Below are 27787 nucleotides of genomic sequence, written 5' to 3' on the forward strand. Positions count from 1 at the left end.
AATAATTCAATCCTTTGTGCCCAGCAAAGTGTTCTCTTCCCAAGGAAAGAATACAAGGAAGATATGTTTTTAATTTAATTGACTTATACAGCTTTAAGAAAACTTCCCAAAGGAAAACAGGTGGTCTTTGCCAGTTCAAAAAAGTTGAGGTGTAAAGGTGGGATGGGTTATATGTTTTCATTTTGATTGATTTCTAGATACAAAGAGGAAAAGGGATTTTATGAGGAATTGTAAACTTTTGTTGTGTACATTTTTTTGTTTGTTTGTGCAACCCCCACCCCACCTACAAAAACAGTCAAGGTTAAGTGGCTTGCCCAGGGTCACACAAGCTAGTAAGCCTCTGAGGCCTGATTTGAACTGAGGTCCTCTTGACTCCAGGGCTGGTGCTCTATCTACTGTACCACCCAGCTGCCCCTACATACAGTTGGGTTGGGTTTTTTAGACATATAGTTATGTAAAGTTTAACAAGGTAGTAACAAAATTGATCTATTTGTGTATCCTTTTACAGTTTTTATTCTATACATTTTTGAAGATATTTTAATGATGCTTTATTGTAAAATAATTTCCACTCCATTAGACTATGCAATAAAACATCACTAATCAAAAATATTAATAGAATTATATAATTGAGAATTTTAAAGGACCTTAGAGGTCATGTGGCCCAACCATAATGAGCTTTAAACATATTTACATCCTTTGCACTAGAACCTTTTTGAAAACAGCTTCTTATTGCTTACAGCATAAAACTCAGACTGTTATACCTAGTTTTCAGGGTCGGTGCTCAAATCTTTGCTGTTGGCAATGGTAATCTGACCACCAGCCTATTTATGTAACCTTTATCTACTATGTCCAGTACCCATCCTCTGATCCAGTCAGCCATATCTCTTTACTATGCCCAGCTTCGTTTCCCTTGCCTTTATTCCCGTAGTATGGACTTTCTTACATCTTTCTCACCTGACTTAAGATGCCTTTCTCTACTCTACTTAAGCATATCAAAATTATTATTTTAAAATTATTTATTATTAAACTTAATGTTAAACACCTGTATAAGCAATTAAGAGACAGTGTTGAACAGTAGAGAAGGGAGTGTGTTTTGGAGCCAGGAAAACTTGGGTTCAAAACCCATCTCTGACACATACTGTCATTATGACTCGGGGCAAGTCACTTAACTTCTCAGTGTTCTAAGCTTCTTCTTGGAAGAAAAATGCTAGCCTGCTCTGGTAGAGGGAATTTGCTTATCCAAAAGTTTCCTATACCATTGATAGCACAAGTTCAGTTGCCTTCTTTTTTCTCCAAGCACTTGAATTTGCTTTGTTAACTGTTTGCACTGAAATACTGAATTTCCTTTTTTGGAAGGGGAGGCATTGTTGTTTGCACGTTGTTTTCCCCAGTTAGCTTGTGAGTTTCTTGAAAGAAGGAATTTTTTTCTCTCCTTCCTTTGTATTCCCAGTGCTTAGCACAATCCTTGGCACATAGTAGGCTTTTAACAAATGCTAGTTAAAACTAATCACTGCAATCTTTAAACAGATCTTTTTTGGGCTGTTTTTAATAACACTCGTAAGATATTTCTAATAGTGGGAATTATTGGGCTAGAAGGTATAATTAATTGTAAATTTTATTCGTCAAAAAGATTGTTAGTTTGCAGTTCCACCAGCAGTGAGTGATTATTCCTGTTTCTCCAAAACTTTGCCAACATTAAATTTTGTTGCTTTATGTTTTTACCATTTAACGGATGTACCACCATCTTCTTAACCAACTGTTTACTTCCCAGATCTTCCTTTCTGTCCTGAATACCTTTCATTTTGAAGGATTTTTAAAAATAGTACCTGATTCCGTAAAACTAGTTTCTTGTCTAGGATTTCATAATGTTTAGTAATGTCAATCGGTTGGTCAGTAAGTATTTATTAAATCCCTACTATGTGTTAGGCACTGTGGAGTACAGCATATAAATAACCATATACAAAAAAATACGTATTCAGTAGATGGCAGGTAATCTGAGCAGAGAGGGCCTCCTACAGATGTGGGATTTGCACTGAGACTTAAAGAAATACCAGGAACTGAGCCAATTTGAAAGGACAGAGGGAAAAGCCAGTGCAAAGATATGGAGTTGGAGTGTTACATGAACGTAACAAGTAAGCCATTGTGTCTGGTTTATAGTGTGTGTGAAAGTGAATAAAGTAGAAGAAAACTGATAAGGTAAAAAACATATTGGATTGTGAAGGTCTTTAAATGACAGAGGATTTTCTATTTGATGCTGAAAGTAATAGAGAACCTATTTGATCCTGGAATTTATTGAATAGTAAGTGATATGATCAAATCCGTCTTTCAAGACAATCACTTTGGCACTTTGATTAGAGAATGGAGAAAGGCTTAAAGTGGGGACACCAATTAGCCTATTGGAGTAGTTTAGGCAAGAGATATGAAGATCTATACCATGATGGTGACTCTCTGAGTGGAGAGAAGGGGCAAAATTCAAGAGTTATGTGAAAGTAGACATAAGATTTGGCAGCTGATAAGATATGTAGGGTGAGTGTGAGAATGACATTAACGTTGTGAGCCTGAGTGACTGGGAGAATGGTGGTACTCACAATAATAAAAAGATATTTGGAAAGAAGAGGTTTAGGGCAAAAAATAAGGATTTCTATTTTGTATGTTGATTTTGAAATGTTCAAAAGGCAGTCAGCAAGCAGGATTGGAGCTTAGAGTGAGATTAGGGCTGGATATGTAGATTTGGAAATCATCTTAAGTAGAGGTGATTGAACTCTTGGGACCTGAGATCACCAAATGAGATAATAAAGCTATTAATGTTAATTTTGTCTCTCAACCTAAATGATATACTCCTTGAAGACAGGGATCATATCTGTACTTTTGTTTGCCTGTTAGAGCCTTGCACGGTGCTAGACACACATCAACCACCTAATAAATACTTGCTAGTTAGTTGATTTTTAAAGGTATGTCTTAGTGAAATTTCTGAATGATACCATTTTTTGGTTACATCTTTTTTTTTTCTTTTTTTGCTAAATTTTAAGTTCCAAACTATCTCCCTCATTCTTTCCCCACTTTGCACTAGAGAAGGCCACCATTTGATGCAGATTTATAAATATGTATAAAGCCATACTATGCATACTTCTGTGTATCAGTTCTTTCTCTGAAGGTATATAACAACCAGGTCCTTTATAATTGATTTGAGTATTTATAGTACTCAGAATAACTTTGTTATTCACAATTTTTCTTCAAATAATATAGCCGTTGTAGTGTACAACATTCTCTTGGTTCTGCTCACTTCACTTTTTATTATTTCATGCAATTCTTTCCATGTTTTTCTAAAATCAACCAGTCATCATTTCTTATAGGCACTATAAGTAGTATTCCATCGCAATCATGTACCACAACTTGTTTGGCCATTCCCTAATTGATGGGCATCCCCTTAATGTCAAGTTCTTTGCTAACACAAAGAGAGCTGTTATAAATATTTTAGAACATAGAGTTTCTTTTCATTTTTCCCTGATCACCTTGGAAAACAGATCTAATTTAGTCTAATTGCTGAGTCAAAGTGTATATACAGTTTTCTAACTCTTTGGCTATCATTCCATCTCCAAAATGTTTGGATCAGTTCACAGTTCCACCAACAGTGTATTAGTGTCCCAATTTTTCCATATCTCCAATATTTGTCATTTTCCCCTTCTAACATTTTAGTCAGTCTGATAGGTGTGAGATAATATCTGAGTTGTCTTAATTTGCATTTCTCTAATCAATAATGATTGAGAGCATTTTATATGACTGTTTCACTTTTGGTTTCTTCATCAAAAAACTGCCTGTTAATACCCTTTGACCATTTATCAATTGGGGAATGATGGAAGAAAGCAAAAAATTGTATCTCAATTACATAGGGGAGGTGACTATTTAATAGAATACCTTTCAAGGACAAAGTAGAAATGTCTTATATTAAAATAAAATTTTCTGTATAATACAATTAGGAAAAAAAGCTTGGCAAAATAGGTAAGTTTAATGTTATACATAGATATAAAGAGCTATTAAATATTCAATATAAATCCCAGTTCATAATAGATAAATGATTAAAGAATGTGGGGGCAGCCAGGTAGCACAGTGGATAGAGCATGGGCCCTGGAGTCAGGAGGACTGAGTTCAAATCTGGTCTTAGATCAGACACTAGACACTTACAAGCTGTGTGACCTTGAGCAAGTCACTTAACCCCAATTGCCTTGCCAAAAAATAAAAAAAAAAGAATGTGGACAAATTTCAAAAGAAGAAATCATTTTGCCAACCTAATTGACTTACTGAACAGATTAAAATGTTATATTTGCTTTACTGAGTCAATAGAAACTAATTTATTTTTGCTTATATTTATTTTATTTAATTTTTATGTCTATTGTGTTTCAGTTTCTTCCATGTTGCTGGGTACTTCTAAAGTGCTTAAACTATATACAGTGACTTAGTAGTCATATATACATATGACTTAGTATAATATACATTATAGTTAATGTATATGAAAGCAATACTAAAATGTAGATTAATTACAATTAATTACAATGATCAGTATTGGTCCCAGAAAATGAGTTGACCAGTTTTAACACTTTTCTTTGTTACAAGAGTGTTCGTATTCAGAGAGGGAGCAATATTAATTAGGAAATAACTACAATTTTTTTAAAAAGACACCAGTAAAACATTCTTTAAGTGCCTGAAGATTCTTTGATAGATATTTTAAAATTGCTCAGTCATTGAACTATTATATTGAACTTTCTCTGAAGAAAGGTTTTATTAAACCTATTATCAGAACAGTGAAATTTTATGATATTTCAGTGTCCATATGCACCTCCTCCCCCTTTTTTCCAGAAAGTAGATTGTAATCCCTTAGGATAATTTAATTTTAAAAATAATGATTTTTAGTATATTGAATAATAATTTCAGGAACGTCAGGATCAGATTCCCCTGGACAAGCTGTGGAGGCTGAAGAGATAGTAAAACAGCTTGATATGGAACAGGTAGATGAAATCACCACCAGTACAACTACATCAACAAATGGAACAACTTATTCAAATCAAGCAGTCCAAGTAAGACCTACAATAAATAATGGTTTAGAAGAAGTGGAAGAAGCAACTAATCGTGATATACCACCTCTTACAGGTAAAGACATCCTTTAAATAACTCTATAAATTATAAGAGAATAAATTACACATAAACTTTGAAATAGACATGTAAATGCATATACTTTTTCTCCCAAGAAATTTAGTGGAATTTATTCAAAAATGAGATTTTAAATTATCACTTTAAAAGTCATGTTGTAACTAATCTATAAAACTTTTTATTAGTTGAGAATTAATGCTTGGCTAAAAACATGGTGATAAAAATCAACCCTGCTAGTTAATACATCTGAACTTTTAGATATATTTTGTCTCTTTTTGAACACTTCTTAAAATTACTCAGTGTATATGAACTATAGCACCAACCTGAGCCTATAAGAGTGTACACATTTTCAAATGTACTTTAAATTGCTAAATAAAGCTTTTCTAATAAGGCTCTGAGACTAAAAAGGGCCTTCCCAGGCTAATAAATCTTCCCAGGGCCTTGACCTGTCTTCTAGGTCCCTGCAGCTTCAGGAGTATGAAGACATTAAGGAACATAGATTGAATGGCTACAGGAGTTGTAATAGACATGCTTCAAAAATAGAAGGGAAAAAAAGTGTTTACCACAGAGTTTAGGAGACTTTCATGGGCCCTGTTAGGGAAAGAATGTAATTCAAAAGTGGCATAACTAGAATCAGTACATGCCCAGCCTTTAGGTCTATAAAAAGTATTTCTACTCTTTCTAGGTTCCCTGTAGAAATAACTACAAACTCCTCTTCATTGTTAGTGTAGACATTTAATTATTTGTACTTCCCTTGTTTCCTTTTCTTGATTATTGGTTCAAGGCATTATGGTAGACACTGGGAATACAAATGAAAAGCAACAGTCCTTTGAGGACGTTTAGTAGGGAAATGATATCTGTCCACGAATCTTATTTTAGAAAATATATAATATAAGAGTAGGCAGTGAGATAAAATAGAAGTAGTACTAGATTTGGAGCCAGGACCTGAGTTCAAATCTTGAGTGTGCATCATTTTAGCTATGTGACAGTATTCAAGTCATTTAACCTCTCTGCTCCTCACCTTCCAAATGAAGAGATTGAACTAAATTTTCTCTAAAGGCCTTTCTAACTTTAAGTTTTATAAAACTCTTGGGGGATAAGGAGGTTACAGAGTGTATAAGAAAGTCAAATAAATTAGCCTAAGTGATTAAGGGAGGTGTGAGATTACTTCTGATTGTAGAATCAAGAAAGACTTTGGAAGGAAGTAGTGCCCATTCTGGGCCTTGAAGCTTTAAGTATGTCACCAAATAGAGAAGGCATGGAGGAAGAATCCATTTCAGGCATGGGGGAAAAGAGATTACAAAGGCATAGAAAAAGGTTGGAATAAACTGGAGAACATGGGATAGCCTAGTTTGGCTGGAGCTTAGAGTTCACAAAGGGGAATAGTACCAGTAAAGCTAGAAAAATCCACTGGATCCAGAACATGGAGGATTTTGAACATCATGCAAATGAGTTTGTTTTATTTCTGGACATTGGAGAGCCACTGAAGGTTTTTGTTTTTGGTTTTTTTGTTTGTTTTTTTAGTAAGGCAAGTGATGTGATCAGATTTGTGCATTAGGGGAAATTAGTTTGATGGTTGTGTGAAGGGTGATTTGAAGAAAGAGTGACTAGAGACAGACACTCAGTAGGAGTCTCTTGCTTTTATCCAAGGGAGGCAGTGGTAATAGTAGAAGTGAATGGAGGGGACCCAGGTACAAAAGATACTGCATTGGTGGAACTGACAAAGTATGGCCTTTGATTTAGTGTTAGAAAATGTCAAGAATGACTTGAGGGTTTTAAGCCTAGGAGAATGGTAGTGCAATCAGCATAAATGTATAATTTAGGAAGAAATACAGGCTTTCAGAAAAAGATGTCATAAGATCATAGCTTTAGAGATGGAGGAGACCTCTTCTAGTCCTGAATTAGAGATGAAATTTGAACCCATCTTAAGGTTTAATGAGTTAAAGGTAGTTCAGAATGTTGGACCATAGAGTTCAGGATTGGTTGAAGGTAAAGTTTTAGGAGTCATCCTTATAAAGATAGTAACTGAAGCCAAGGAAGAGTGTTTAGAGAGAAGAAAACAGAGCACAGAGGCTTAAAAAGTGTTTACATTTGTGAGCTAAATGCAGAAAATCAGTGAAGGAAACCAGGCGAGATAATAAGTGAGAGATTTAGCAAGAGTATTAGAGGAGAGCCATGTCCAAAAAAAAGCCAGAAGGAAAGAATATTGAGAAGGAAAGAAATCAGCATTTTTAAGTGCTAAAAAAAAAAAAAAGATCAAGGATGATAGAGAATGAGAAGAAACCCCATTAGTTTTTGCATTTAACAAGAAATGACCATCAGGGTTTGTATCTAGTGACTGTATTCAAACACTTTGAATAGAATGGTGGTCCTGGAAACCAGGTTGTATAGAAGGATGAATATTGAATAGGTAGTAAGAATGTAAAAGGTAGCAGATATTGACTACACCAACTAGACATTTAGCCATGAAAGTGGAGGAGGGCAAAGAGAGGATATTAGCTTGAAGTGGATAGCAAGATCAAGGGGATGTTTGCTTGATCATAACATTTCTGTAAGTTGATGGAAAGAACCAGCAGAGAAAGAGAGTGAAGATGCCACAAAGAGTGTAATTGATGGAGCAGGGCGCCAGAGATTGGAAATGGAAAACAAGGGGGCAGTTAGGTGGCGTAATGGATAGAGCTCTGGCCTTGGAGTCAGAAGGACCCAAGTTCAAATCTAGTCTCAGACACATGGCACTTACTAGCTGTGTGACCCTGAACAAGTCACTTAACTCCAATTGCCTCACCAAAAAAAAAGAAAGAAAGAAAGAAAGAAAGAAATGGAAAACAAGGGCATATTTAGTGGTTAGCTCTGAGAAGGAGAAAAGCATTCTCTGCAGCTACAGGAAAGGAGGTAACTAACTTAATACAAGTTGTAATTCTACCAGTGCTTAGCTCTGCTTGAGAACAAAAGCTTTGATGAAAAAGAGCCAGATGATGAGAGGATGAATTAGCGAAACAAGAACAGCAAATGATCCTGAGAAAGATATATATCAGTGAAAAAAACTGACCAGCTGTATTATAGTCAGGCTATCAAGAAATGATGAGATCTTGAAGCCAAGTTAGAAAAATGGCCTGGGAGACTAGGTTTTGAAAGACCCGAAGGTCATGATGAGAGCAAAGATTCAAATTTTGAGAAAAATGGAATGACAGGAGGTTATGACTGGTAGGATTTCAGTTGAACAAGTTAGAGATTGAGCAGTTTCAAGTGATAGTAAAGTCTAGCTATGACCATTCCTCTGGTAGTGACAGCAGTTTAGTGAAGATGGGCATCATCTTTAGAATTGTGGGGGTTAAGAAATATTAAGAGTTCAAAGAATCATAATGGTTATCAGCATGAACATTAAGTTGCCAGTGTTGATGACTAGAGAGGGTGGTAAACCAGATTCTGAAGACGTTAATGAAAATGAGTGTCCTAGAGGTTTGTAGATTAGATGATGAGAGGATTGGGAGAAAGTTATTATCAAATAGAAGAGAGAGGTGGTCAGATGATAGTGGTAGAACAAGGGTTTCAAAATGGAAATTTGAGAAAGTGGAAATTTCGTAAGGAAATATGCCAACACCTCTTAGGCTTGAAGTGAATTTAGAAAAATTGAGAGGAGCAATGGCCAGTGTGAGAATTAGTGAAGAATGTGGTGTAGTAGAAAATCCATGCTTCAGTATGAGGAAGTAGGAGTGTAAAATGAATTGCTTCTTTGGTAGTGGGGTAAAATGCAGGCTTCCAGTGAAAAGGGTGGACAAAAGATAGGTGATTGGGACTTGGGAGAGGTATAGGATTGATATGAATCAGGAGTACATATCAAGGGAAAGGAATTTACACCTAAAACTGTAAGAGTTTAGATAAAGGAATGCAGAGAATCCAGAATTAAGCTGAAGGGCTTTGCTAGCTTTAGGGAGGAGGAAAACAGCGTGCAAGGAAGTACTTAAAGAGTAAACCAAACCCAATGTTTTAGGTGGTTTTATTGAAGTAGGGACAGGATTGTAACTTTGGCTTCAAGATAGGGGACATAAAGGGGAGATAAATTGGTTCCCAAGTGGAAACCTGCTTTCCAAGATGGTGTCCCTTGGGTGAAGATAACCTTATACCTTAAAATGTAAGTAGTTATTACTGAAGTAATCAGAATTATGACATCATATTCAGTGAGAGGGACCCAGTGACTCCAATGACTTACAAAATCCTCAAAATTGTTGTCTTAACGTTTGCAAAACTGTCACGTGACAATGTCTTATTAATGTAGTTTTCTTATGTTTAATATGATAGTACATATCAGATTGCATGCTGTCTTGGGGAGAGGGGAGGGAAAGGAGGGGAATTTAGAATTCAAAATCTTACAAAAATGAATGTTGAAAACTAAAAATAAATAAAATTTTTAAAAGATTAATGTCGTTTGAGATTATTTGATTTTTGCAAGTGCAAGACTAACTTGATACTTAATGATTTTCTTTCTCTCAGTTGAGTTAAAAAACTTATTCACACAGCTAAGTAAGGCAGTAGTATATATCTGGTATGGAATAGTTTCTATGCATAACAGTTAGTTTACATTTAATATTATGAACTACCAGTTTATCCAGAATTAAACTATTCATTTTTATGCCCATCTTTCCCCTACGAAGAAAAGGGGAGGGGAAAAAACTATCTACCAACTCTTGTTAGTCCTCCTTTGGAAGGCCTGTATCTGTCCTTTCCTACCTGTTCCTCGTTTTACTATCTGCATCCATGCTGTCATCACTTCAGATATGAACAGTCTCTCAGGTAGCCCCCTTTGATCCCAGGCTCTCTACTTGATCTCCAATCCATCCTAAGAACTACTGCCAGATTGGTTGTTAAATATTGTTCGTGTCATGGTATCCGAAATAAGAATATACTATTTAATTTGTTTTAAAATGTTTACAGATTGTTTCTCGTACTTAAAAATTAAGCTCTTAAAAGTTAAAAATGCTTCAGAACTTTATATGTAGAAGTGCCAAAGCTGTAAAAAGCTTAATTTATTGAAGCTTTTAAGCAGTGAGTAAAATATTTTGTTTTACTTTACTGAATTTAGCGCCTGTGTCTCCAGATAGTGGATATTCATCAGCCCATGCAGAAGCAACCTATGAAGAAGATTGGGAAGTATTTGACCCGTAAGTATAAGTGATTTTACTATTGACCTACAAGTATAAGTGATTTTACTACAGCACCGAAGCTCCTTCTGAATCTGCTAGGTCAGTTGTCTTTCAGCTTGTATTCCTTCTTAGATTAATGTGCTATGTTTCAATTAAGCATAAACTTTAGTTAGCAATTTAAAAATGGGCACAAATAGAATGTTGATGTAATTCTTGTAAACTTTTCTCTCGTAGCTATTATTTTATCAAGCATGTTCCCCCATTGACAGAGGAACAACTAAATAGGAAGCCAGCTCTTCCTTTGAAAACAAGAAGTACACCAGAATTTTCCCTAGTCCTAGACTTGGTGAGTATATAATCTATAGAGGAAGAGAGATTAAAAGGATCTTTGATTTGGTGTTCTTAAAGTGAAAATACTTCCCAAAATAAGGGATGTATCTATATAAAGTATATTATCAGTGTACTGAAAATTTTTATGTAAATGTGCCATAATGCAGGGGTCTTGACTTTTTGACATTCAGATATTTATTTCTTCTCTCTTCCTCTTATCAGGGCTTAATTCTATCCCTAGAACCCAGTTTTTTCTGTCCACCCAAATTTTAAGTTCTTTTCATTGTAACCACGATTCTTAGATGTCAGATTTCTTTCTCTTTGGGAAGGATCATCTTTCCTTGCAAAAACCATATAGAACTTATCTTAGTAAAGCTCATTATGTAAGATTATACTCGTATCACTATACTTATTTTTAAGTAATATTGAATGCCAGGAAACTTGTATTACCAGGAGTTTAGTAATAGAGGCCCAGAACATGACTCCATTAACATGACTTACACTTCATATGTTCTCTTGATATGAATAAAAACTTAATTCGTTTTTTTTATAGAAAGAAAGCTTTAAAAAACTCACAAATATTTAGCCCAAACACACTATTGCTATTGATCAGTTCTTGATTTCATAAAGACATTGCATTCACCTTCTATCTCTAATATGTGGAAAATAACCCCCCCAAAAAAAAAAATTCAGTATATTGGGAATGCTTTTGTTTGTTTGACTGTTAAAAAGTCACAATATGTCTGATGCTCTCCATAATGGAAAAGATATTCCTTAGTCCTTGTGCAGACTTCATACATAGGGAAAACATTTTTTTTCTCTTTCCTTTTTAGTGAGAATAGTCTGGATTTCAGAATTTGGCAAATAGTTTTATTCTTATTTCCTTTTGCCATATCTCAGGCTAATGTGGCTTGCAGAAAGCATCCAAATGGATTAAGGTTTTGAAGATGACTAATTAGACATGAAATAGAATTTGTTGTAGGTAATTGTTAAAAGAAGGGGATAGAGTGAGGAGGTCCAATGGCTAGAAAGATTAATGTACACCAAGTAATAATTATTTCACTAGAATGTGGAGGTTAAATAGGAAGGTAGGAATAATAAAGCTAAGAAGGTATGGAGAGTTTTAAAATGACATGAATAGTTCAAGATTTCTTGGAAGGTAGAAGCGCTTGTAAGGTGATTTGATGGTGAGGATTTATCATTTATCGTAACAGCAAAGTTGGCTGTTACAGTGTTTTGAACTATATTGCTTAGGTGGTGGGGAGAAGACTAGCTTATTAAAATATTTGTACTTAGTAATTCACTGTTTTTATGGAAGGTGATAGAGAAGAATGGATGTAATTCAGATATGCTGTGGTTGAAGAAGCAACAAGTTTGGTTCATGATTTGATTCTAGAGGAGAGGAAAAGTTTAAAAGCCTAAGCAAATCGCCCTGACATTTTGCTTTGTAGAGTTATTTTTAAATTAATAAGCATATACCAACTAATCTAGTGTGTAGTTAGAAAGATAGACATTAGTGTTAGAATTCATTTAGTCCTAGGTCATTAGAGAATTTTCTCTGATTTTTGCCTATAAAAAAAAGCCCTATAGCATCTTAGTAGGAGTGAAAAAAATCTTATTTTCCTCATTCAGAGTTGAACTAAAAAAAAAAAAAGAAAAATTTTCATATTTTAAAATTAATATCCGAACCCGCCCTTTTTCCTCTCAGTGAGCAGAAAGGAATTAAGAACCAAGATTGTTATGAGTCTGCTTTGACTCTTTTAACTTTACATAGCCATAGAATTGGAAGAGATTTTTGAAATATGTAGTTCAGTGCCTTCCATTCTTCCTCTTTCCTACTATTTTTAAAGATGAGGAAACTGAGACCCAAAAAGTGATTTACCCAAGATTCCACAGCTAAGTACTTACTGGTGGAGTCCAAGGTCTCCTGATTTTTAGTCCATCGCTCTTTCCCCCTCTTTACTCTACTTATCTAAAATGCATTTGTGGTTTACTCGGTCACATACGATCACACACACACACACACACACACACACACACACTCTCACACTTTCTCTCACTTTTGCTTATTGAAAAAGATTTCCTTTTGCAGTAGTGATCTTGCAATAGCAATATTTAGAGACTTCAGGCATGAATTGCTAGACAATGTATAATAATAGCTTTTGAACCCTGCAACCAAGAATTATAAATTAAATAATTCTACATATAGATGGATGCTTTAAGGTGATGATGAAAAGAATAAATTTTTTAAAAATTTGAGGTCTTACTTGGTTTAGTCAGTGTGTGTTTTGTTTTTTTTTTTAGGATGAAACACTAGTGCACTGTAGTCTAAATGAACTAGAAGATGCTGCACTCACTTTTCCAGTCCTTTTCCAAGATGTCATTTATCAGGTAATTAGAAAAATATTTACTTTTAACCTTTTAGACAACATACTGAACCAAGAGATCTTTTATTATAATTCTTCTTAAGAGGCATACATGTTGATCTGTATACAACTATGTGTAATGACTTGGATTTCATAAGAATTTTAAAAAGCTTTACTAATAAAGTAATACTGCTAAATAGTAACATAAAACCATTAATTTGTTGAGAAAAATGCTAACATTCTTTTTTTTACCAGTGTCCTCTGCTTAGTTTTATAATCTTGTTTGCCAGCAGGTGGAGGCAGGAGCACTGAAATTGTAGATCCCCTGAGAGAAAATTACCAGGTTAACACACCTGGTTTTGTTTGTTTTGTTAATCCTCCTAAATGTAAGAAAACTAATTTTTTTGTTGGTCAATATTTTTATACTACTATGCTGTAGTTTTTAGAATCTGTGGTTAATCTAAATTTGCTCTTTTAATTACAGAATTCTATATTTCATAGTCAGTGGTTTGCTTAAGGCTTTGTAAATAGATACATATACCTCATCTGTATTACTAACAGGGATTAGTGATGGTGTGGGAAAAAAAATTGTGTTTATTTGGTTTTGGAGTTCAAATTAAATTTATATACATTTTGAAAACTATGAAGCACCATAAGGTGATAATATTAAAATGGATTACCCTTCCCTAAGAATACACTAAGTAATGGCCTGGGGAATGGGAAAGGTATCCCAGGTGCAATGCTAAATGGCAGAGGAAAGGCTGCCTAGAGTTTTAAAAATCTGAGGGGAAAAAAGCTATAGATATACACATAATACATGATTAGAAGTTGGTTTATTGGTTGTTTACTCAGTCACAAGTGGATTCTTTGTTGGTTGAATTAAGTAGACCTTGGTCCAGAAATTGCTGAACTTTCACAGTGTGGAGTGATTGTGATCACAGGATCTATTTTAGCAGTTGCTTCAAGTGCTACTTTATTTGAACTTAGTATTAGAATAACTCCTAGGTGCTATGGAAACTTTTTATTTGAATTGCCCACTATTGATGTATATTTTGAAATGGGTTAGAGATAAAAGCTGTGTATAAAGAGAACTTTCTGAGGTCCTTTGAGGGTTTTTTTTTAACTGGATGTTCATTTGATCTGGCAAAATGAAACTTTGTTTAAATTTACAAATAGATAAGCTAATTATGAAACAGTTGGTATTGGTTTTGGTACTTGGTATATTTCTAGAAAAGAAATGTTGAGATGATATCATAGGTGTGGCTTAATTTTCTCTTTGTGATTGACTTAGGTTTTTATTGGGTTTGTAGGGGAAATAAGGTCTTGCTTTGAAAAACTTGAGTTAATGTTGCTTTCCATTGTATCTTGAACTTCCGGAATATTTTGATTTTTGGTCGATGTGTTTTTTAGTGGTGAAATAGTGAATGTGGAAAGTAGAGGAGTTCGGCTCCCTCTTCCCCCAGTTTCTTTTCCATATTTCGTATATCTGAATTGAGATCTCTTCTACCCTCTTACCATTTCTGCTTTAACTTTCTTTTTCCCTACTCCTCCACCTTGTTTATAAAGTTTGGATTATTCCATGTGAATATGGATACTGTGTCATATTTTGCACATGATTCTGGAAGTGCACATAAGTAATGACTGCAAAGAAAAATCTCAGAATTGCTCTCCTGCCTTAGTATAATCCTAAGGAAGTATTTTTAGACATTCTTAAAGAGATTTTCCTTCTGAATTGAGTTTATAAAAAGGGGCTTTCAAACTTGAAAAAATAAATATTCTATCCTGTAGGAGCAGTGAGTTGGAGAGTTGATTCTTTAAAAACTTAGAGATGTTGCTAGCCTTTGAATGTTAACTATTTTAGTTACTACTTCATGGGTAGAGTTCCCCTTTCAAAATATTTTGAAGTTGTTCCTGGTGACCATTCTGTACCTTCTCTTGGTTTTTATAGTTTTGACATAGTCATGCTTCTGCTTTTGAAACATCTAGTTTTTTTAGTTACCAGTTTGGAGAAATCTTTGGGCTAGGGTTCCCCACAATTTTCAGACCAGCAAGCTCCCTTTAAACAGGGAATGATGTCTTTTAAACTTTCAGTGGTGTTGTCTCCATCTGCTGGCAAAGAAGAAATATACACAAGGGTCTGAGATGATCTAGGAGAATTTGGAGAAACCACATTATTAGGTAAGATATAACTTAAATATTTAACAACTATAATACAGTATGGCCCATTAGAAATAAGCAACAGGGAAATGTTAGTTTTATATTCAAGGGATATACTTTTCATATAAACCAGGAACTTGTTTAAAATTAAAAATAAAATAGTATTGAAATATAACAAAATTGTTCATCTGAATTAGATTCTTAAAGCAGTATTAGTATTATAGATTAAGTGCTATTTGAAATTAGTTTCCCTTTGTTCTTGTTCTAAGTTTATTCGTACTCTATATTTTGGCATGTATTTAACTTTATCTATATACTTTCTTTCCTTCTCTTCTTCTCCGAAAGAGGTTATTAAAAATATTATTTTTTCTTTGTTTATGGGCATTATTATAATAACTTTACACACTTTTAAAACAAAAGGTAGTAAAATGTGTATATTTGTCAAAGCTTTTATTCAGAAATAGAAACCAGAATAGTTCCGCAGCCATCCTGCTGGTGGACCTCATTAGTCTCTTTTCATAGCTAGTCTTGCAGCTGTTTACCCTTAGTAGAATCTAAAGTGGCTATTAACATTTAAAAGTTACCCTGCCCTGTGTCCTTTTTTTTTTTTTTGGTAGATGAGTTAGGAGTATGTTTCAGTTATTGTGATTATTTTTTTAACTAGAATTAAGTAGCAGGTAGTATTTAGTAGCAAATAACAGCCCAAGTAAGTCTTAAATCTTTAACTTTGAAGAGTCTTTAATTCTACCTCCAGGGAGCAAGAGACCTGTATGGTCCTTCTTAAATATAAATATTGCACATGTGCTACAGACAGTACTGTGGGCCAGCTCAGCTCTGTTAAGTCAAATGTGTAGAATTATGTATGGAATAAAAATCATTCAGAATTAAACCCATATTTCTGTTACTGGGGTGTGGAGCACACCAAGGAAAAAAGTACACAGGGTTTTGTTTGGGTGGGTCTTCATGTTTTTTCTTAAATTCAGGATTTTTTTGTTTGTTTTTCAGAAAGCAAATGACCTAATTAGTAATTGGAAAATGTACTTACCCATAATTGTATGAATGCATTCAGTATCTGGAAAACAGAAATGCATGTTCAGTTCCAAAGCACATATTTATATTTAACTTTATTGGCACATTTGTCAGGAAATCCGTCTCGTGGTGTTACTCAGTTAAGAGGTCTCCACTGTATTTAGTTTCTGTTCCTGCAGATCCACCAATTCAAGACTCTAGGTCATCTCACTCCCTCTTCCATCCAGAAGATGACTTCTATCCACAAGCAGGATTGATTGAATATAAAGAGAGATTTTTCACTCAGCTTTTGAGCTGAACCACCTCCTCAATGACCTTCCTCTCTCTCCATCAAGAACTGGAGCTCTGTTTTTTGAAGATGTATTACAGCTACTTAGTCCAATCATGTGGCTGATTGAAGACAAAAAGAAGATGCCTCATATGTTCTACCACAGTGCAACCAAAGCTAACTGTGTTGTTGTCCAACTTCTCATTCTGTAAAGTGTGGCAGGGGCATCAGAGATTTTGGGCTCTGTTCTCCAATGAGACTTTAGCCAGTGGCTTTCTGAAGAACAGTAAAACCAACAAACTTTGGGTCAGCTGTCCAGAAATCAGATTGTGGTAAGCACATTCAAGGAGAGATAGGATCCAATAGGGAGCTACTTGCTAAGAGGGAGCTTTTATTCTTGAACTCATCTGTTTTGTTAGAAGTTACTTTGGGGTTAAAGTTGGGTAAGGGTGGGATGGGGAGCCACACTCAACAAACGATTCAGTTTCCTCTCTTTTACTTGCTGTAGTGATTACCTCTTGAGCATCTTACACAGTAAGATACAGAGTAGTTAACAGTAATTGGCCTTTGTTTCTTCTCTGTAGTCACTCCTATTAGGGTTGGTTGTTTTGTTTTTGCTTCAAGAGAATGCACAATAGTCCAAAGAGACCATAGATTGAGAATTTGTAAGAAGTACACAAGCATTTTCTGCCTCTGTTGAGTTCTGTGATTAATGGTGAAATGAACTTTGACCAAGTGGCATTTTGTTAATTCGTTACATTTTAAAATTGAAATATAAAAGTCTGAAATTGGATTGTTGACTTAAATTCATTTTGTAAGCAAATACATCACAAAAATGACATTTCAAGCCATGAAAAATGAAGTAAGGAAGAAATGAATAATATTTCAGTGGAACAAACTTTCTGTAGTTAATTATAGATAAATCTGAGGGGAAATAAGTTTTCCCTATGTTTACTAATATTTATTAACTGTTTCATAATTATTTATTTGCATGAATAATTCAAGTCAAGCCATTAGACATCTTTTTAAAGTCAAAATGGAACCCAGAGTCTACTTCTTAAAGATAAAAGAGAATTTACAAATGTTAGACCTTTTCCCTTCAAAAAAATTTTTTTTGTAGAAAATTATTGTTTTTGAAAGGATGTATCTTTTAAATTTAGTGGCACCTAGGGAACTATCACCTTGTGTGGTACCTTTTTCACTATTTAAATTTGTTTAATGTTTTTCAGAATTGGAATCTTAGTGGTTAACTAACTATACACTATTAAGTAGCATGTTTTCTTAGTTTCATTGAGATGACCTTTTTTATTCTATTCTAAATTATTTAGGTTCCTATCAGGCTTTGAAATTTTTTCCCCTGGTTTATTTATATATTCGTCTTCTGTTGTTCTCCCATGCCCAACACCCCCCAACAAGGGCCCCAACCAACTACCGTATTAAAGTCTGTGAATAGTCTTCTGTGACAAAGGTTTGAGTTTGGGTCTGGCATGTGTAGCCCTGGCATTCAGCCTACATTTCTGTGCTCCAAGAAAATTGTACCTACTTTAAAAAGCTTTAAGGTTGTTAGAGAACTAGCTCGTTAGTGTAATAGTATTTTTTTGTAATTGGGGCTGTTTACTTCACCTCTGTGGAATCTTCTTACTCATACCAGCTGTCCACCTCTGAGTTAACTTTTAGGTGCCTGAGGTGACTAGTTAATGCCAATACTTATTTAATTGACTTCATAGAGTTAGTCATATTACTCCAGTACTATTTAAATATCCTACTCATTTTACTTTACGATCAGTCACCATATATGTTTTCAGCTAGATGAATGTGTACACTCTTCTCATATTAAAGTCAAATCTCTCTTCTTCCTCATTCCCCCAATGGTTGCTAGTTTTTATTTCTTTAAAAAAAAAATCTTTGAACCTTATAGAAAAACTATTAGGGTTATTTGCTTTGTTTTGTGTAGAGTTTATTAGGCTCATCAGCTGGGCTTGATAACTCTGTTTGAAATATTTTGCCCTGAAAAATTGTTCATTTAAATTTCTTGACAATTTTTCTGTGAAAGAAATTGCTCTCTTTGAGCTTATTCTTTAGCAGACATTGGCAACCATGCAGCTTGAAATCCAGCCATTGTCAAGAGAAACTAATGAATTTGAGTTTAAAATCAACCTGTTCTTATTAGAACCTGTAAAACCAAGTTTAATGACTACCATCATAGCAGTCAATTCTACATGACCATCCATAGCTCTGTTGATAGCTTATAACTAATACTTCTTTGTTGATGTAAACACAACAAATGGCATTGAACTGGAAGTCCTGTCTAACAGGCGCCTTCATTTAGCATTCCTGTCCATTTAGCAATCAAATCTATTTAATGAAAATGTTTTTGGTTTTTTAAAACTGTACAATAATTGTTTCTTAATAGTGTTAGCTGTTAATAAAATATGACATGTTTTTCCACATGTGTTGGCTTTTATTGGGGAGGGGATAAAAATATTTTGAAGGAAGTAGTTTCTGTGGGAATGGATGGACTTTTAAGCTGGAACTATAATTAAATTCCTATCCTGAGATATGAACTCGGCTCCATTTGGGAAAGGTTTCAAAAGGATGTAAATTAGAGGTAGTTAGATAGAGTATGAACTGATGAGGTTCAGATGAGAAGAAAGAGGAGGCAATCAGCTGAGGCTTAGGGTGAAAGCAGGTGAGAGAAACTGAATCGATTAGTACCTTAGAGGGCATGGACCTAATATATGTACAGCAGAATTGTTTTTCCTTTTGAGATCAGCCTATGAGAATAAGAGTTTAATAAATGGTTAAAATCTCAAACATTGTCTGACCAACTCAGGTGTGCCTCCCTTTCCAAATTACTTCCTTAACCTGTTCTTATCTAGTGATGACCAGTAATACTTACCTTATCTCTGTATCATTTTGTTGCTATCACCAGGTATCTGCTCACACTTTAAACCCCTGCTGTTTGTTTGGTGTGTGTGTGTATGTGTGTGTGTGTGTGTGTGTGTGTGTGTGTGTGTGTGTGTGTGTGTGTGTGTGTGTGTGAGACAATCAGGGTTAAGTGACTTGCCCAAGGTCACACAGCTAGTGAATGTAATGTGTTCTGAGGTCATATTTGAACTCAGGTCCTCCTGACTCCAAGGCCAGTTCTCTATCCCCTGCGCCACCTAGCTGCCACAAACCCCTCCTGTTTCAAGCCTCTTTCTATTCCTGTGCTTTTCCTGACTTCTGTCTGTACTTCATGGTTAAATATCTTCTTTGATCTCACTCGCTAGCTCTTCCTTTACACAAAATCCCTTCACTTCCTGTTCATCTACTTCAAATCTATACCCTCTACCAAATCATGTGAGACATCTAACCTGAAGTTGTGAAGCATCTAACCTGAGGTGGTAAACTCACATCTTAGCCAACAGTCCACTTCTTTTCATAAGAACTCTTTAACAACCTTTCCTCTCCACCTAAAAAAATGACCCACAAACAAATCTCTAAATTAAGACATACTATATGTACATTTTTTAAAATGTGTCAAATTTAAAGTTATCCTGCTATATTCTGATAGTCAAAATAAAGGGAATATAGATAGGCAAACCTTGTACCTTTTTCCCAACATGGTTTGCCAAAAATTAGCTGTATTTTTAAAAAATTTGAAAAGTCACTAGTTGGGTCATGCTATAAATATGTGAACTCAAGAACAGGGGCTGGGTTTATTGTTTGTTTTTTGTTTTTGTTTTTTTGTTTTTAATCTTTGTATCATCTAGAACAATGCCTGACACAGTAGGCATTTGAAATAAAGTTTTGTTGATTAATTACCTGAACACTAGCCAAAGATTCCTCTTTTAAAGAGATATAGTAGCTATAGTGAAGCTATGATAAATGATCATATCAAAGGTTAAAGAAAAAAAAAATCAAAGCTGGTATTGTAGAATTGAATGGTCAGTCTGTGAAATAGATATCTACATTCCATTTGAGAATTTTTTGAGCAAAATTTTGTTCAGTAATTTCTAAGCTTAATTCTGTGCTGTGTAAAAAGCATAAGTAACAGCATATCTGTCTATCACTCTTTGGGCAATTCATAATCTACTGCCGGTATAGCCAGACACACAAAAAATTGAAAAAATATATTGATCCAGATGTAAAGCTGCAAAGTTTTTTCTGTTTGTTCTTAACCACATACAAAAGATGGCTTATTCTCAATGACAACACAGGAAGAGCTTTTGCAGGGCTTTTCTGTTACTGTCAGAGAGAATGTAATTGGGAGTGCAAGTTGAAAGTATTGGCTACATGTGCAGTGTGTTACCAGGGATTTATCTAGTAAGAAGCTCTTGGTTCTCATGAGATGATTTTGTTAGTAGAATGGGAGGAGGGGGACAAGAACAAATTAATTTAACCAGAAAGTTTACTCTGGAGTTAATGATCTTGGATGGAGAACATACTGTCCTGGAGGGTTAGCACAATGCTAGCACATAGTAAACATTTAGTAAATGCTAGTTGATTGAATTGACTATAGGTGGGGTGTTTCTTAGAACAGATTGAACAGCGGTTTTGGTTTGCTAAAATTGTTGTAAAAGACTATTTGGTGGTTTTTTTTTTTAATGCAATTGGGGTTAAGTGACTTGCCTAGGATCACACAGCTAGTGTCAACTTTTTGGTCTGAGGCCGGATTTGAATTCAGGTCCTCCTGACTTCAGGGCCGGTGCTTGTAAAAGACTTTGAATCAAACTGTTTATCACCTACATTTTGGGTGGTATTTTTTTCTTCCTAAAGTAGATGACTGTTTATACTGAAAACAGATAATATGTTTCCTCAGTTATGACCATCCTTCTATAAGTAATAAAGAGGGAGTGGGGCTGTTAATGGTGATAAGGCATTATCGGCAAACAACCTGATTTGTTGATAGGCAATGAAGAATGGGATGTGACATAATTAAGATGACTATGTCCTTGAACTAGACATTGGATATCTAAGCCCAAGTATTTGGGGGCCGGGGGGGGGGAAGAGGTGTCTGTAAGTAAAGATTGAGGTAAAATACTGTAAACCTGCTCTCTAGATTGTATGGGGGGGAAAGTAAATGAGCTACACTCTAATTTTTATGGCCAGCAGTGTGCTAGGTTTGTTTCTTAGGATCTCTACAGACTTGGAATAATAGTGAGGGAAGTAGATACGGAACAGGATTAAGCTTGTTAGCCTTGAAAGCTTTAGCCAATATCCGTTGTATTTTGGACAGCAATCTGAGAGAAAGATGAAGTCACAACTAAAAAGCTAGTGACCAAATATTAGGCTCTTTGTGGTTAGATGATTGAAGCACAGAAGGGAAGATAACGAGTAGTGAGGAAAAGATAATCAAAATCCAGATGAGGCATCATACTTGACTGATTAGAAAGAAGTACATCTATTTCTTTATATTCATTGTATGAATATGAACAATCTGTAGTAATTGTTGGGTCAGAGGAATAGTTGTACTAATGGAGTCTTCCACTTAAATTAATTCAGTGAATTTCAGTAATATATCACTGTAGTTTTAGAACATCTGACTTAGCTTTCCACAGTTGTAAAATGGCAGTTTACCTCAAAGCCTTTGTCATCACCTTAGCTCAGTGTTTGGTGCAGCATCTACTTTAAGATTTCCCAGATAAGGGGCAGCTAGGTGGCATAGTGGATAGAGCACTGGCCCTGGAGTCAGGAGGACCTGAGTTCAAATCCAGCCTCACATACATAACATTCACTAGCTGTGTGATTCTAGGCAATTCACTTAACCCATATTGCTTTGCCAAAAAAAAAATTTCCCAGATAAAACATTTTGTATACTACAAAGTACAAATAATCAGTTGTCCCAAGAACTCACCTCAGCTTTAGGGTTCCATTTCATTTGTTGATTCAGTGAGTATTTATTTACTACCTACCCTATAGAATATTTGTAGTCACCATGTGGATGCCAGGATGATAAGAGAAGTTAGTAGTCGTTGGAAGATCCTTTCCATTGAAAATAATCAGCCTTTTTTGAGGAATATAGAATGTCCTTCAACTGTGAAAGAATTTATTCCATATACTTAATCTTACACGTTGATAAGTTTATGCTGCATTCAACATTTCTACTTTTTATTGGCTTTGCAGTTGTCAGTTTTTCTTATCTAATACAGTAAGTGCTAAGTAAAGTTTTATGGTTTTTTGTTGTTACTAGCAACTGGCCCTTAGGATTTCGCCTCTTCATGGATAGGTTACAAAGGCTTTCTTTTTTCTTTGCAACACTAGCAAAGATACCTCTGCATCTTACCTGTGTTATGGAGGTGACCCTAGGTGTGAAAAGACTATGCCAGTGAAATATAAGCTCTAGCATGTCCAACCTAGAAGAATTTGTGATAGAATGACTTCGGTAAATCAAAAAGACACATTGCCAGGTTAGATATAGAGCAATGAATTTTTTTTGGTCACAAGAACTCCCAAAAATCATTATAGAGGGGTTACCATCTCTATTGTTGGGGGATACTCTGATTTTATGGTGCCTGGAAGAATTATCAATGAAGGGATAAATTTTGGAGAAATCATATGAAGCCCCTTCATAAAGCCGTGTTAGAAATAAATATTTTGGGGAGGGGGAGAAACTTGATGTATTTCTATGGGTCTTGGATGTCATGTGTCCATATAATTAAGCTATTTTTAATGTGGGCAAAGAGAGAAAAAAGAAGTTGTATAAGGTACCCTATAGCCTTTCTTAATATTGACAGTAATGGTGTTATAAGTACTTTGATATATGTGACTGACTTGCTTTTCTTGGCCTGAAAGTAATCCAACAATGTTAATATAGATGCCACTTCTGAATTACATATTAGAAAAATAACATGATAATTTCTGACATGTTTTTGGTTATTTAAACTCACCAATCTAGACGTCCCCATCATCGATTCAACTTAGCTGGAGAAATAAAAGTATCATTAGCAAGTAATTATCGAGAAGAAATACCGAATATTTATTGAGGAAGGTCATTGAGACAGGTCACCTAGTGGTCAATACACAGACTCTCTTATAGTTGGATGGATACTGTCTGGCTGGAAGATGGAGCTGATTGGTGGATCAAAATCTCTGAGGGAAAACTTCAGTTTTTAGTTAAAATGTTGCTTTAAAGTATTTTCCAACTGAAATATGATTATAGTATGTGCTACTGCTTTAACTATTCAAAGTAAAATGATTATAACTATTGTTACCCTGTCAAAAGTAACTTTGCTTACTTGATATATATACATACATATATATGGGGGGGGTGTATAGGAATTGGATTCGGTTACTTTCCCAATTTGTTACATGAGTGTTTATTTCCATTATGAAATTATTAACTCCTTGAATACACTATACCTAGAGCACAGCAATTCTTGTAACTGAGTTGTTTTCATTCTTTATGTAATCATCTACTTAAGCCCTTCCTTCTGTTACTCTAGGTTTATGTGCGATTAAGACCATTCTTCAGGGAATTCCTGGAACGTATGTCTCAAATTTATGAGGTAAAAATACTTAAATCGATTACATTTTTGTTTTATTTTATTCAGTATAATACCCATATTTAGATCATGTATAATGATTACTTCTTTTCCCCTGAATTTGTAGATCATTCTTTTTACTGCTTCTAAGAAGGTGTATGCAGACAAGTTACTGAACATACTAGACCCTAAAAAGCAGCTGGTCAGGTAAATTTGATTAAAAAAATAGTGGAAATGTCTGTCACACTGATCTATGAAATTACTATTAAAAGTCTGATTCTATTTCATTTTTAATGGCCATTTTAAATTGGCCACATTTATAGATTTGTATTTGTGGAATGAATGAAAATAATTTATTTAATTCCTCAAAGTCTTTAAGCAACTTTGATAATGTAATAACCCCAGACAGACTTTCTTTACAGGCTACAAAATGTATATATTACTGTGACATCTGTATATTCCATTTCTTTGGGAGAAGGGAGTTGGGGAAGAGAGAGAATTTTTTATTGTGTGCATGGTGTTTTCACTACATGTTTCTGAGATATTGAATGCATGCTGTCATCTTTTATACTTAAAAGTAAAATTAAGTTGACTTTGGCAGAAAAGATCAAATTTAATCTTTTTGCTTCTTTAGAATCAAATTTATCCTTTAACAAGAAATGTTAAGTGATTAGCAGTTATAAGTTTCATTTGGCTTGATTCAGTGATACTAGGTTATTTTTATCAGTCACTGAAATTTCTGTCACAGACAAGTCACTCTGCTTAGGTCATTGGCTTCTGTCCTGAACCAGCAGGTGCAAAGTATTCCTGGTTAGGTAGGAGTGTTGGCACAATTTAGAAATGTTTCAAAGTTAGTTATGTTATATTCTATCCTCTGAAATAAGATAGTTATGCTACATGATATCTATTTCCACAAGTGTTATATTTAAAAGTTTCCTAGTATGGAAATCCCAGACTCAATAATAAAATGGTCAGCCATTAAAAGGCATTATTAGCAAGTTACATACTCTTTTGAGTATTTACCTTTAGCTTTTGTACAGGCAACTGCTTTGTAATATTGTTCAAGTTTAGGGATTTTTTTTTCCCAAATAAAAATCTGTGAACTTAATTTTTCTGAGGAGACTACGTAGTGCTGCTTTTTGCTTTGGGAATCAACTGAAAGAACTAGTTTTGCTCTTCTTCATGCGTGGAGGCAGGGTGGCACATAGCAAAGAGCATTGGCTCTGAATTAGAATACCTAGAGTCAAATCCTGCCTCTAACACTACTTATGTAACCTTGGACAATCATTTAACCTCCTTGGGTCTCAGTTTCCTCCTCTGTGAAATAAGGGGGTGGTACTAAATGGCTCCAAACCTATGATTCTGTGATCTTTGAACCCCTATATATGTAGTTTGACTTGATTTAGAAACAGGTAAACTTTATCTCCTTAACATGAAGTTGCAGGAGCAAAGATGGTTAGCAACGTGCCCCTTTGGCATTTATTCTTCATAAAAATACAATGCAGTTTAATAATATTTTGCTTTCCTTTGAAAGAATACATCTTAACGTACGAGCATTTTATGTCATTTTTGGGAGCTTAATATTAATCAGACTGAAATAATCAACATTGAATTAACTTTTAAAGCATGAGCTATTATTCTTTCATTAACCTACAACCGATTTGTGTAGGTAGGGTGTAAAAACCAGCATTAAATTAGTAATGTAATTTAAAACCTTCATTAAAACTCCTTTTAACACATTCAGTATACTATGTACATTGATAGATTTAAAGATATTTTATTTAGTTGTGTTCTAAAAGTCTTTCTAGGAAAAATTATTTTATCTCAGTATGAGGCTCACTGGACATAATTAGCAGTTGCTATTGAGGATAATCAATGTATGTCAGCGATTAGACAAACTCCTAGAATACTTTCCAGTTTCGTATTGAAAATGTGCACAGGCATACCTCAGAGATATTGTGGGTTCAATTTCAGACCACTGCCATAAAGCAAATATTGCAGTCAAGTGATGTACACGAATTTTTTTGTTTCCCAGCGCATATGAAACTTATGTTTACATATGCTGTAGTCTTTTAAGTGTGTATTATGTCTTTTTTAAAATGTACATACCTTAATTAAAAAATACTTTATTGCTAAAAAATGCTAATCATCATATGAGCCTTCAGCAAGTCATAATCATTTTGCTGGCATAATGTCTTGCCTCAGTGTTGATGGCTGCTGATTGATCAAGGTGGTGGTTGCCGAAGGGTGTCTGTGACAGTTTCTTAAAATAAGAGAACAATGGAGTTTGCCACATCAATTGACTCTTCCTTTCACTTGAACACTTAGAGGCCATTGTAGGGTTATTAATTGCCCTAATTTCAATATTGTTGTGTCTCAGGGAACAGGGAGGCCCAAGAAAAGGGAGAGAGGGGGGAACGGCCAGTCAATGGAGTAGTCAGAACACACACAACATTTATCAGTTAAGTTCCCTGTCTTATATGGGTGCAGTTCGTGGCACCCCAAAACAATGATAATAGTAACATCAAAGATCACTGATCACAGATCACCATAACAGATATAGTAATCATGAAAAAGTTTGAAATATATAGCAGGAATTACCAAAATGTGACATAGAGACACGTTGTGAGCATGTGGTGTTAGAAAAATGATGCCAATAGACTTGTTGGATGCAGGGTTGCCACAAACCTTCATTTTGTTTTAAAAAGAAAATGCAATATCTGTGAAGCACAATAAAATAAGGTATGCCTGTCTTGGCATAGGGAATTTTTTTTTAAATTAAGGGCCAGTGAAATGATTCAGAATAATTCAGAGTAAATTCTTGGCACTCAAGCCCACTGAAAAAACAGAGTTTTTTTTTAAAAGCATGATAATATAGTAGCCTGCATATAAATATGCACTATCTTCTGTCTTGTTTGAGGGAATTTGCTGTCATTAGGAAAGGGGAACAGTAACATGCATAAATATACTGTGCTTTTCACCCTCAATGTGCCTTTCCTAATATCTATAAACATGTATTTATAGAAATTAAATCAGAGATTTAGAGTACTAGGAAAGTTCCTATGGTCACCTTGTCAACTTCTTTTGAAACAAAATTGTATTTAAACCTTCTGAGGACTATAATCATCAGAATGATTTAACATATACTGTATTAGATATTCTTACTATCATTTACATTTGCAGCAGTCTTCCAAAAGAAAAGAACTTTGATCCAGTACCTTATTAACATTTTATGTATATATATATATATATATATATAAAAATTGATGCTACTTTTAGTTTTAATTTCACAAATTGTGTTAGAATTTGACCAGCCTTAAAGTTGACTTTACTAGTGTGTGAATATTGTATTGCAAATTTGAAGAAAATACTACTTATACAGTGTTAAAATTGTGAAGACTCTAGAAGTTGGCTTACTCTTTTGATTATACAAAAGGAGGTTTTCACCCATATTTCTTTAGGACCACCAGAAGTCACATAAAGTGTAGTATTTAACAAATTTGTTAATTTTGGCTGTAGTGCATCTTTTGAAAATCAGTCTTTCATGTTTGTATTTCTAGTTTCTCTATTAGTTTTTCATCTTTTCCTGTTTCCCTATCCCTGTCTCTCCCTCGACAAAGGAAAGAAAAATATTTTTAATGGCATGGATTCTAGCTCTGCTTTTGTCTAAAAGATAAAGATTAGAATTTTGTTTCTGCCTTTTATTTGTCATGCCATTAGAAGTTGAATGCAATGAACATTGTCTGTTCAGGTCGGGGAAAATAGCCTGCTAGGCTTTTGAGTTGATAAGCAAAAAAAAGTACTAAATATAACAGGAGCCTTTGGAGCATGCTCAGGGCACCTGTAAGCAAAGAGCTTGGTTTTGACCTTCAATCTGTGTTGTGA

At 34.7% G+C, this 27787-nt stretch overlaps 1 protein-coding gene across 4 annotated transcripts in view; it reads left to right on the forward strand.

The window, feature by feature from the left end:
- CTDSPL2 (CTD small phosphatase like 2) overlaps positions 1-27787 on the forward strand; it is a 106988-nt gene that overhangs the window by 73299 nt on the left and 5902 nt on the right. For all 4 annotated transcript variants that reach the window (XM_021009309.2, XM_021009312.2, XM_021009311.2 and 1 more), the window contains 6 exons: positions 4930-5145; positions 10226-10304; positions 10521-10632; positions 12921-13007; positions 23864-23926; positions 24030-24109. In XM_021009309.2, coding sequence (XP_020864968.1) covers positions 4930-5145; positions 10226-10304; positions 10521-10632; positions 12921-13007; positions 23864-23926; positions 24030-24109 — 637 coding nt within the window. The remainder of the gene's footprint in view (positions 1-4929; positions 5146-10225; positions 10305-10520; positions 10633-12920; positions 13008-23863; positions 23927-24029; positions 24110-27787) is intronic.

Source organism: Phascolarctos cinereus, unplaced genomic scaffold (assembly GCF_003287225.1).
Source record: "Phascolarctos cinereus isolate Bilbo 61053 unplaced genomic scaffold, phaCin_HiC Scaffold_3;HRSCAF=262, whole genome shotgun sequence".
Classification (NCBI taxonomy): Eukaryota; Metazoa; Chordata; class Mammalia; order Diprotodontia; family Phascolarctidae; genus Phascolarctos; species Phascolarctos cinereus.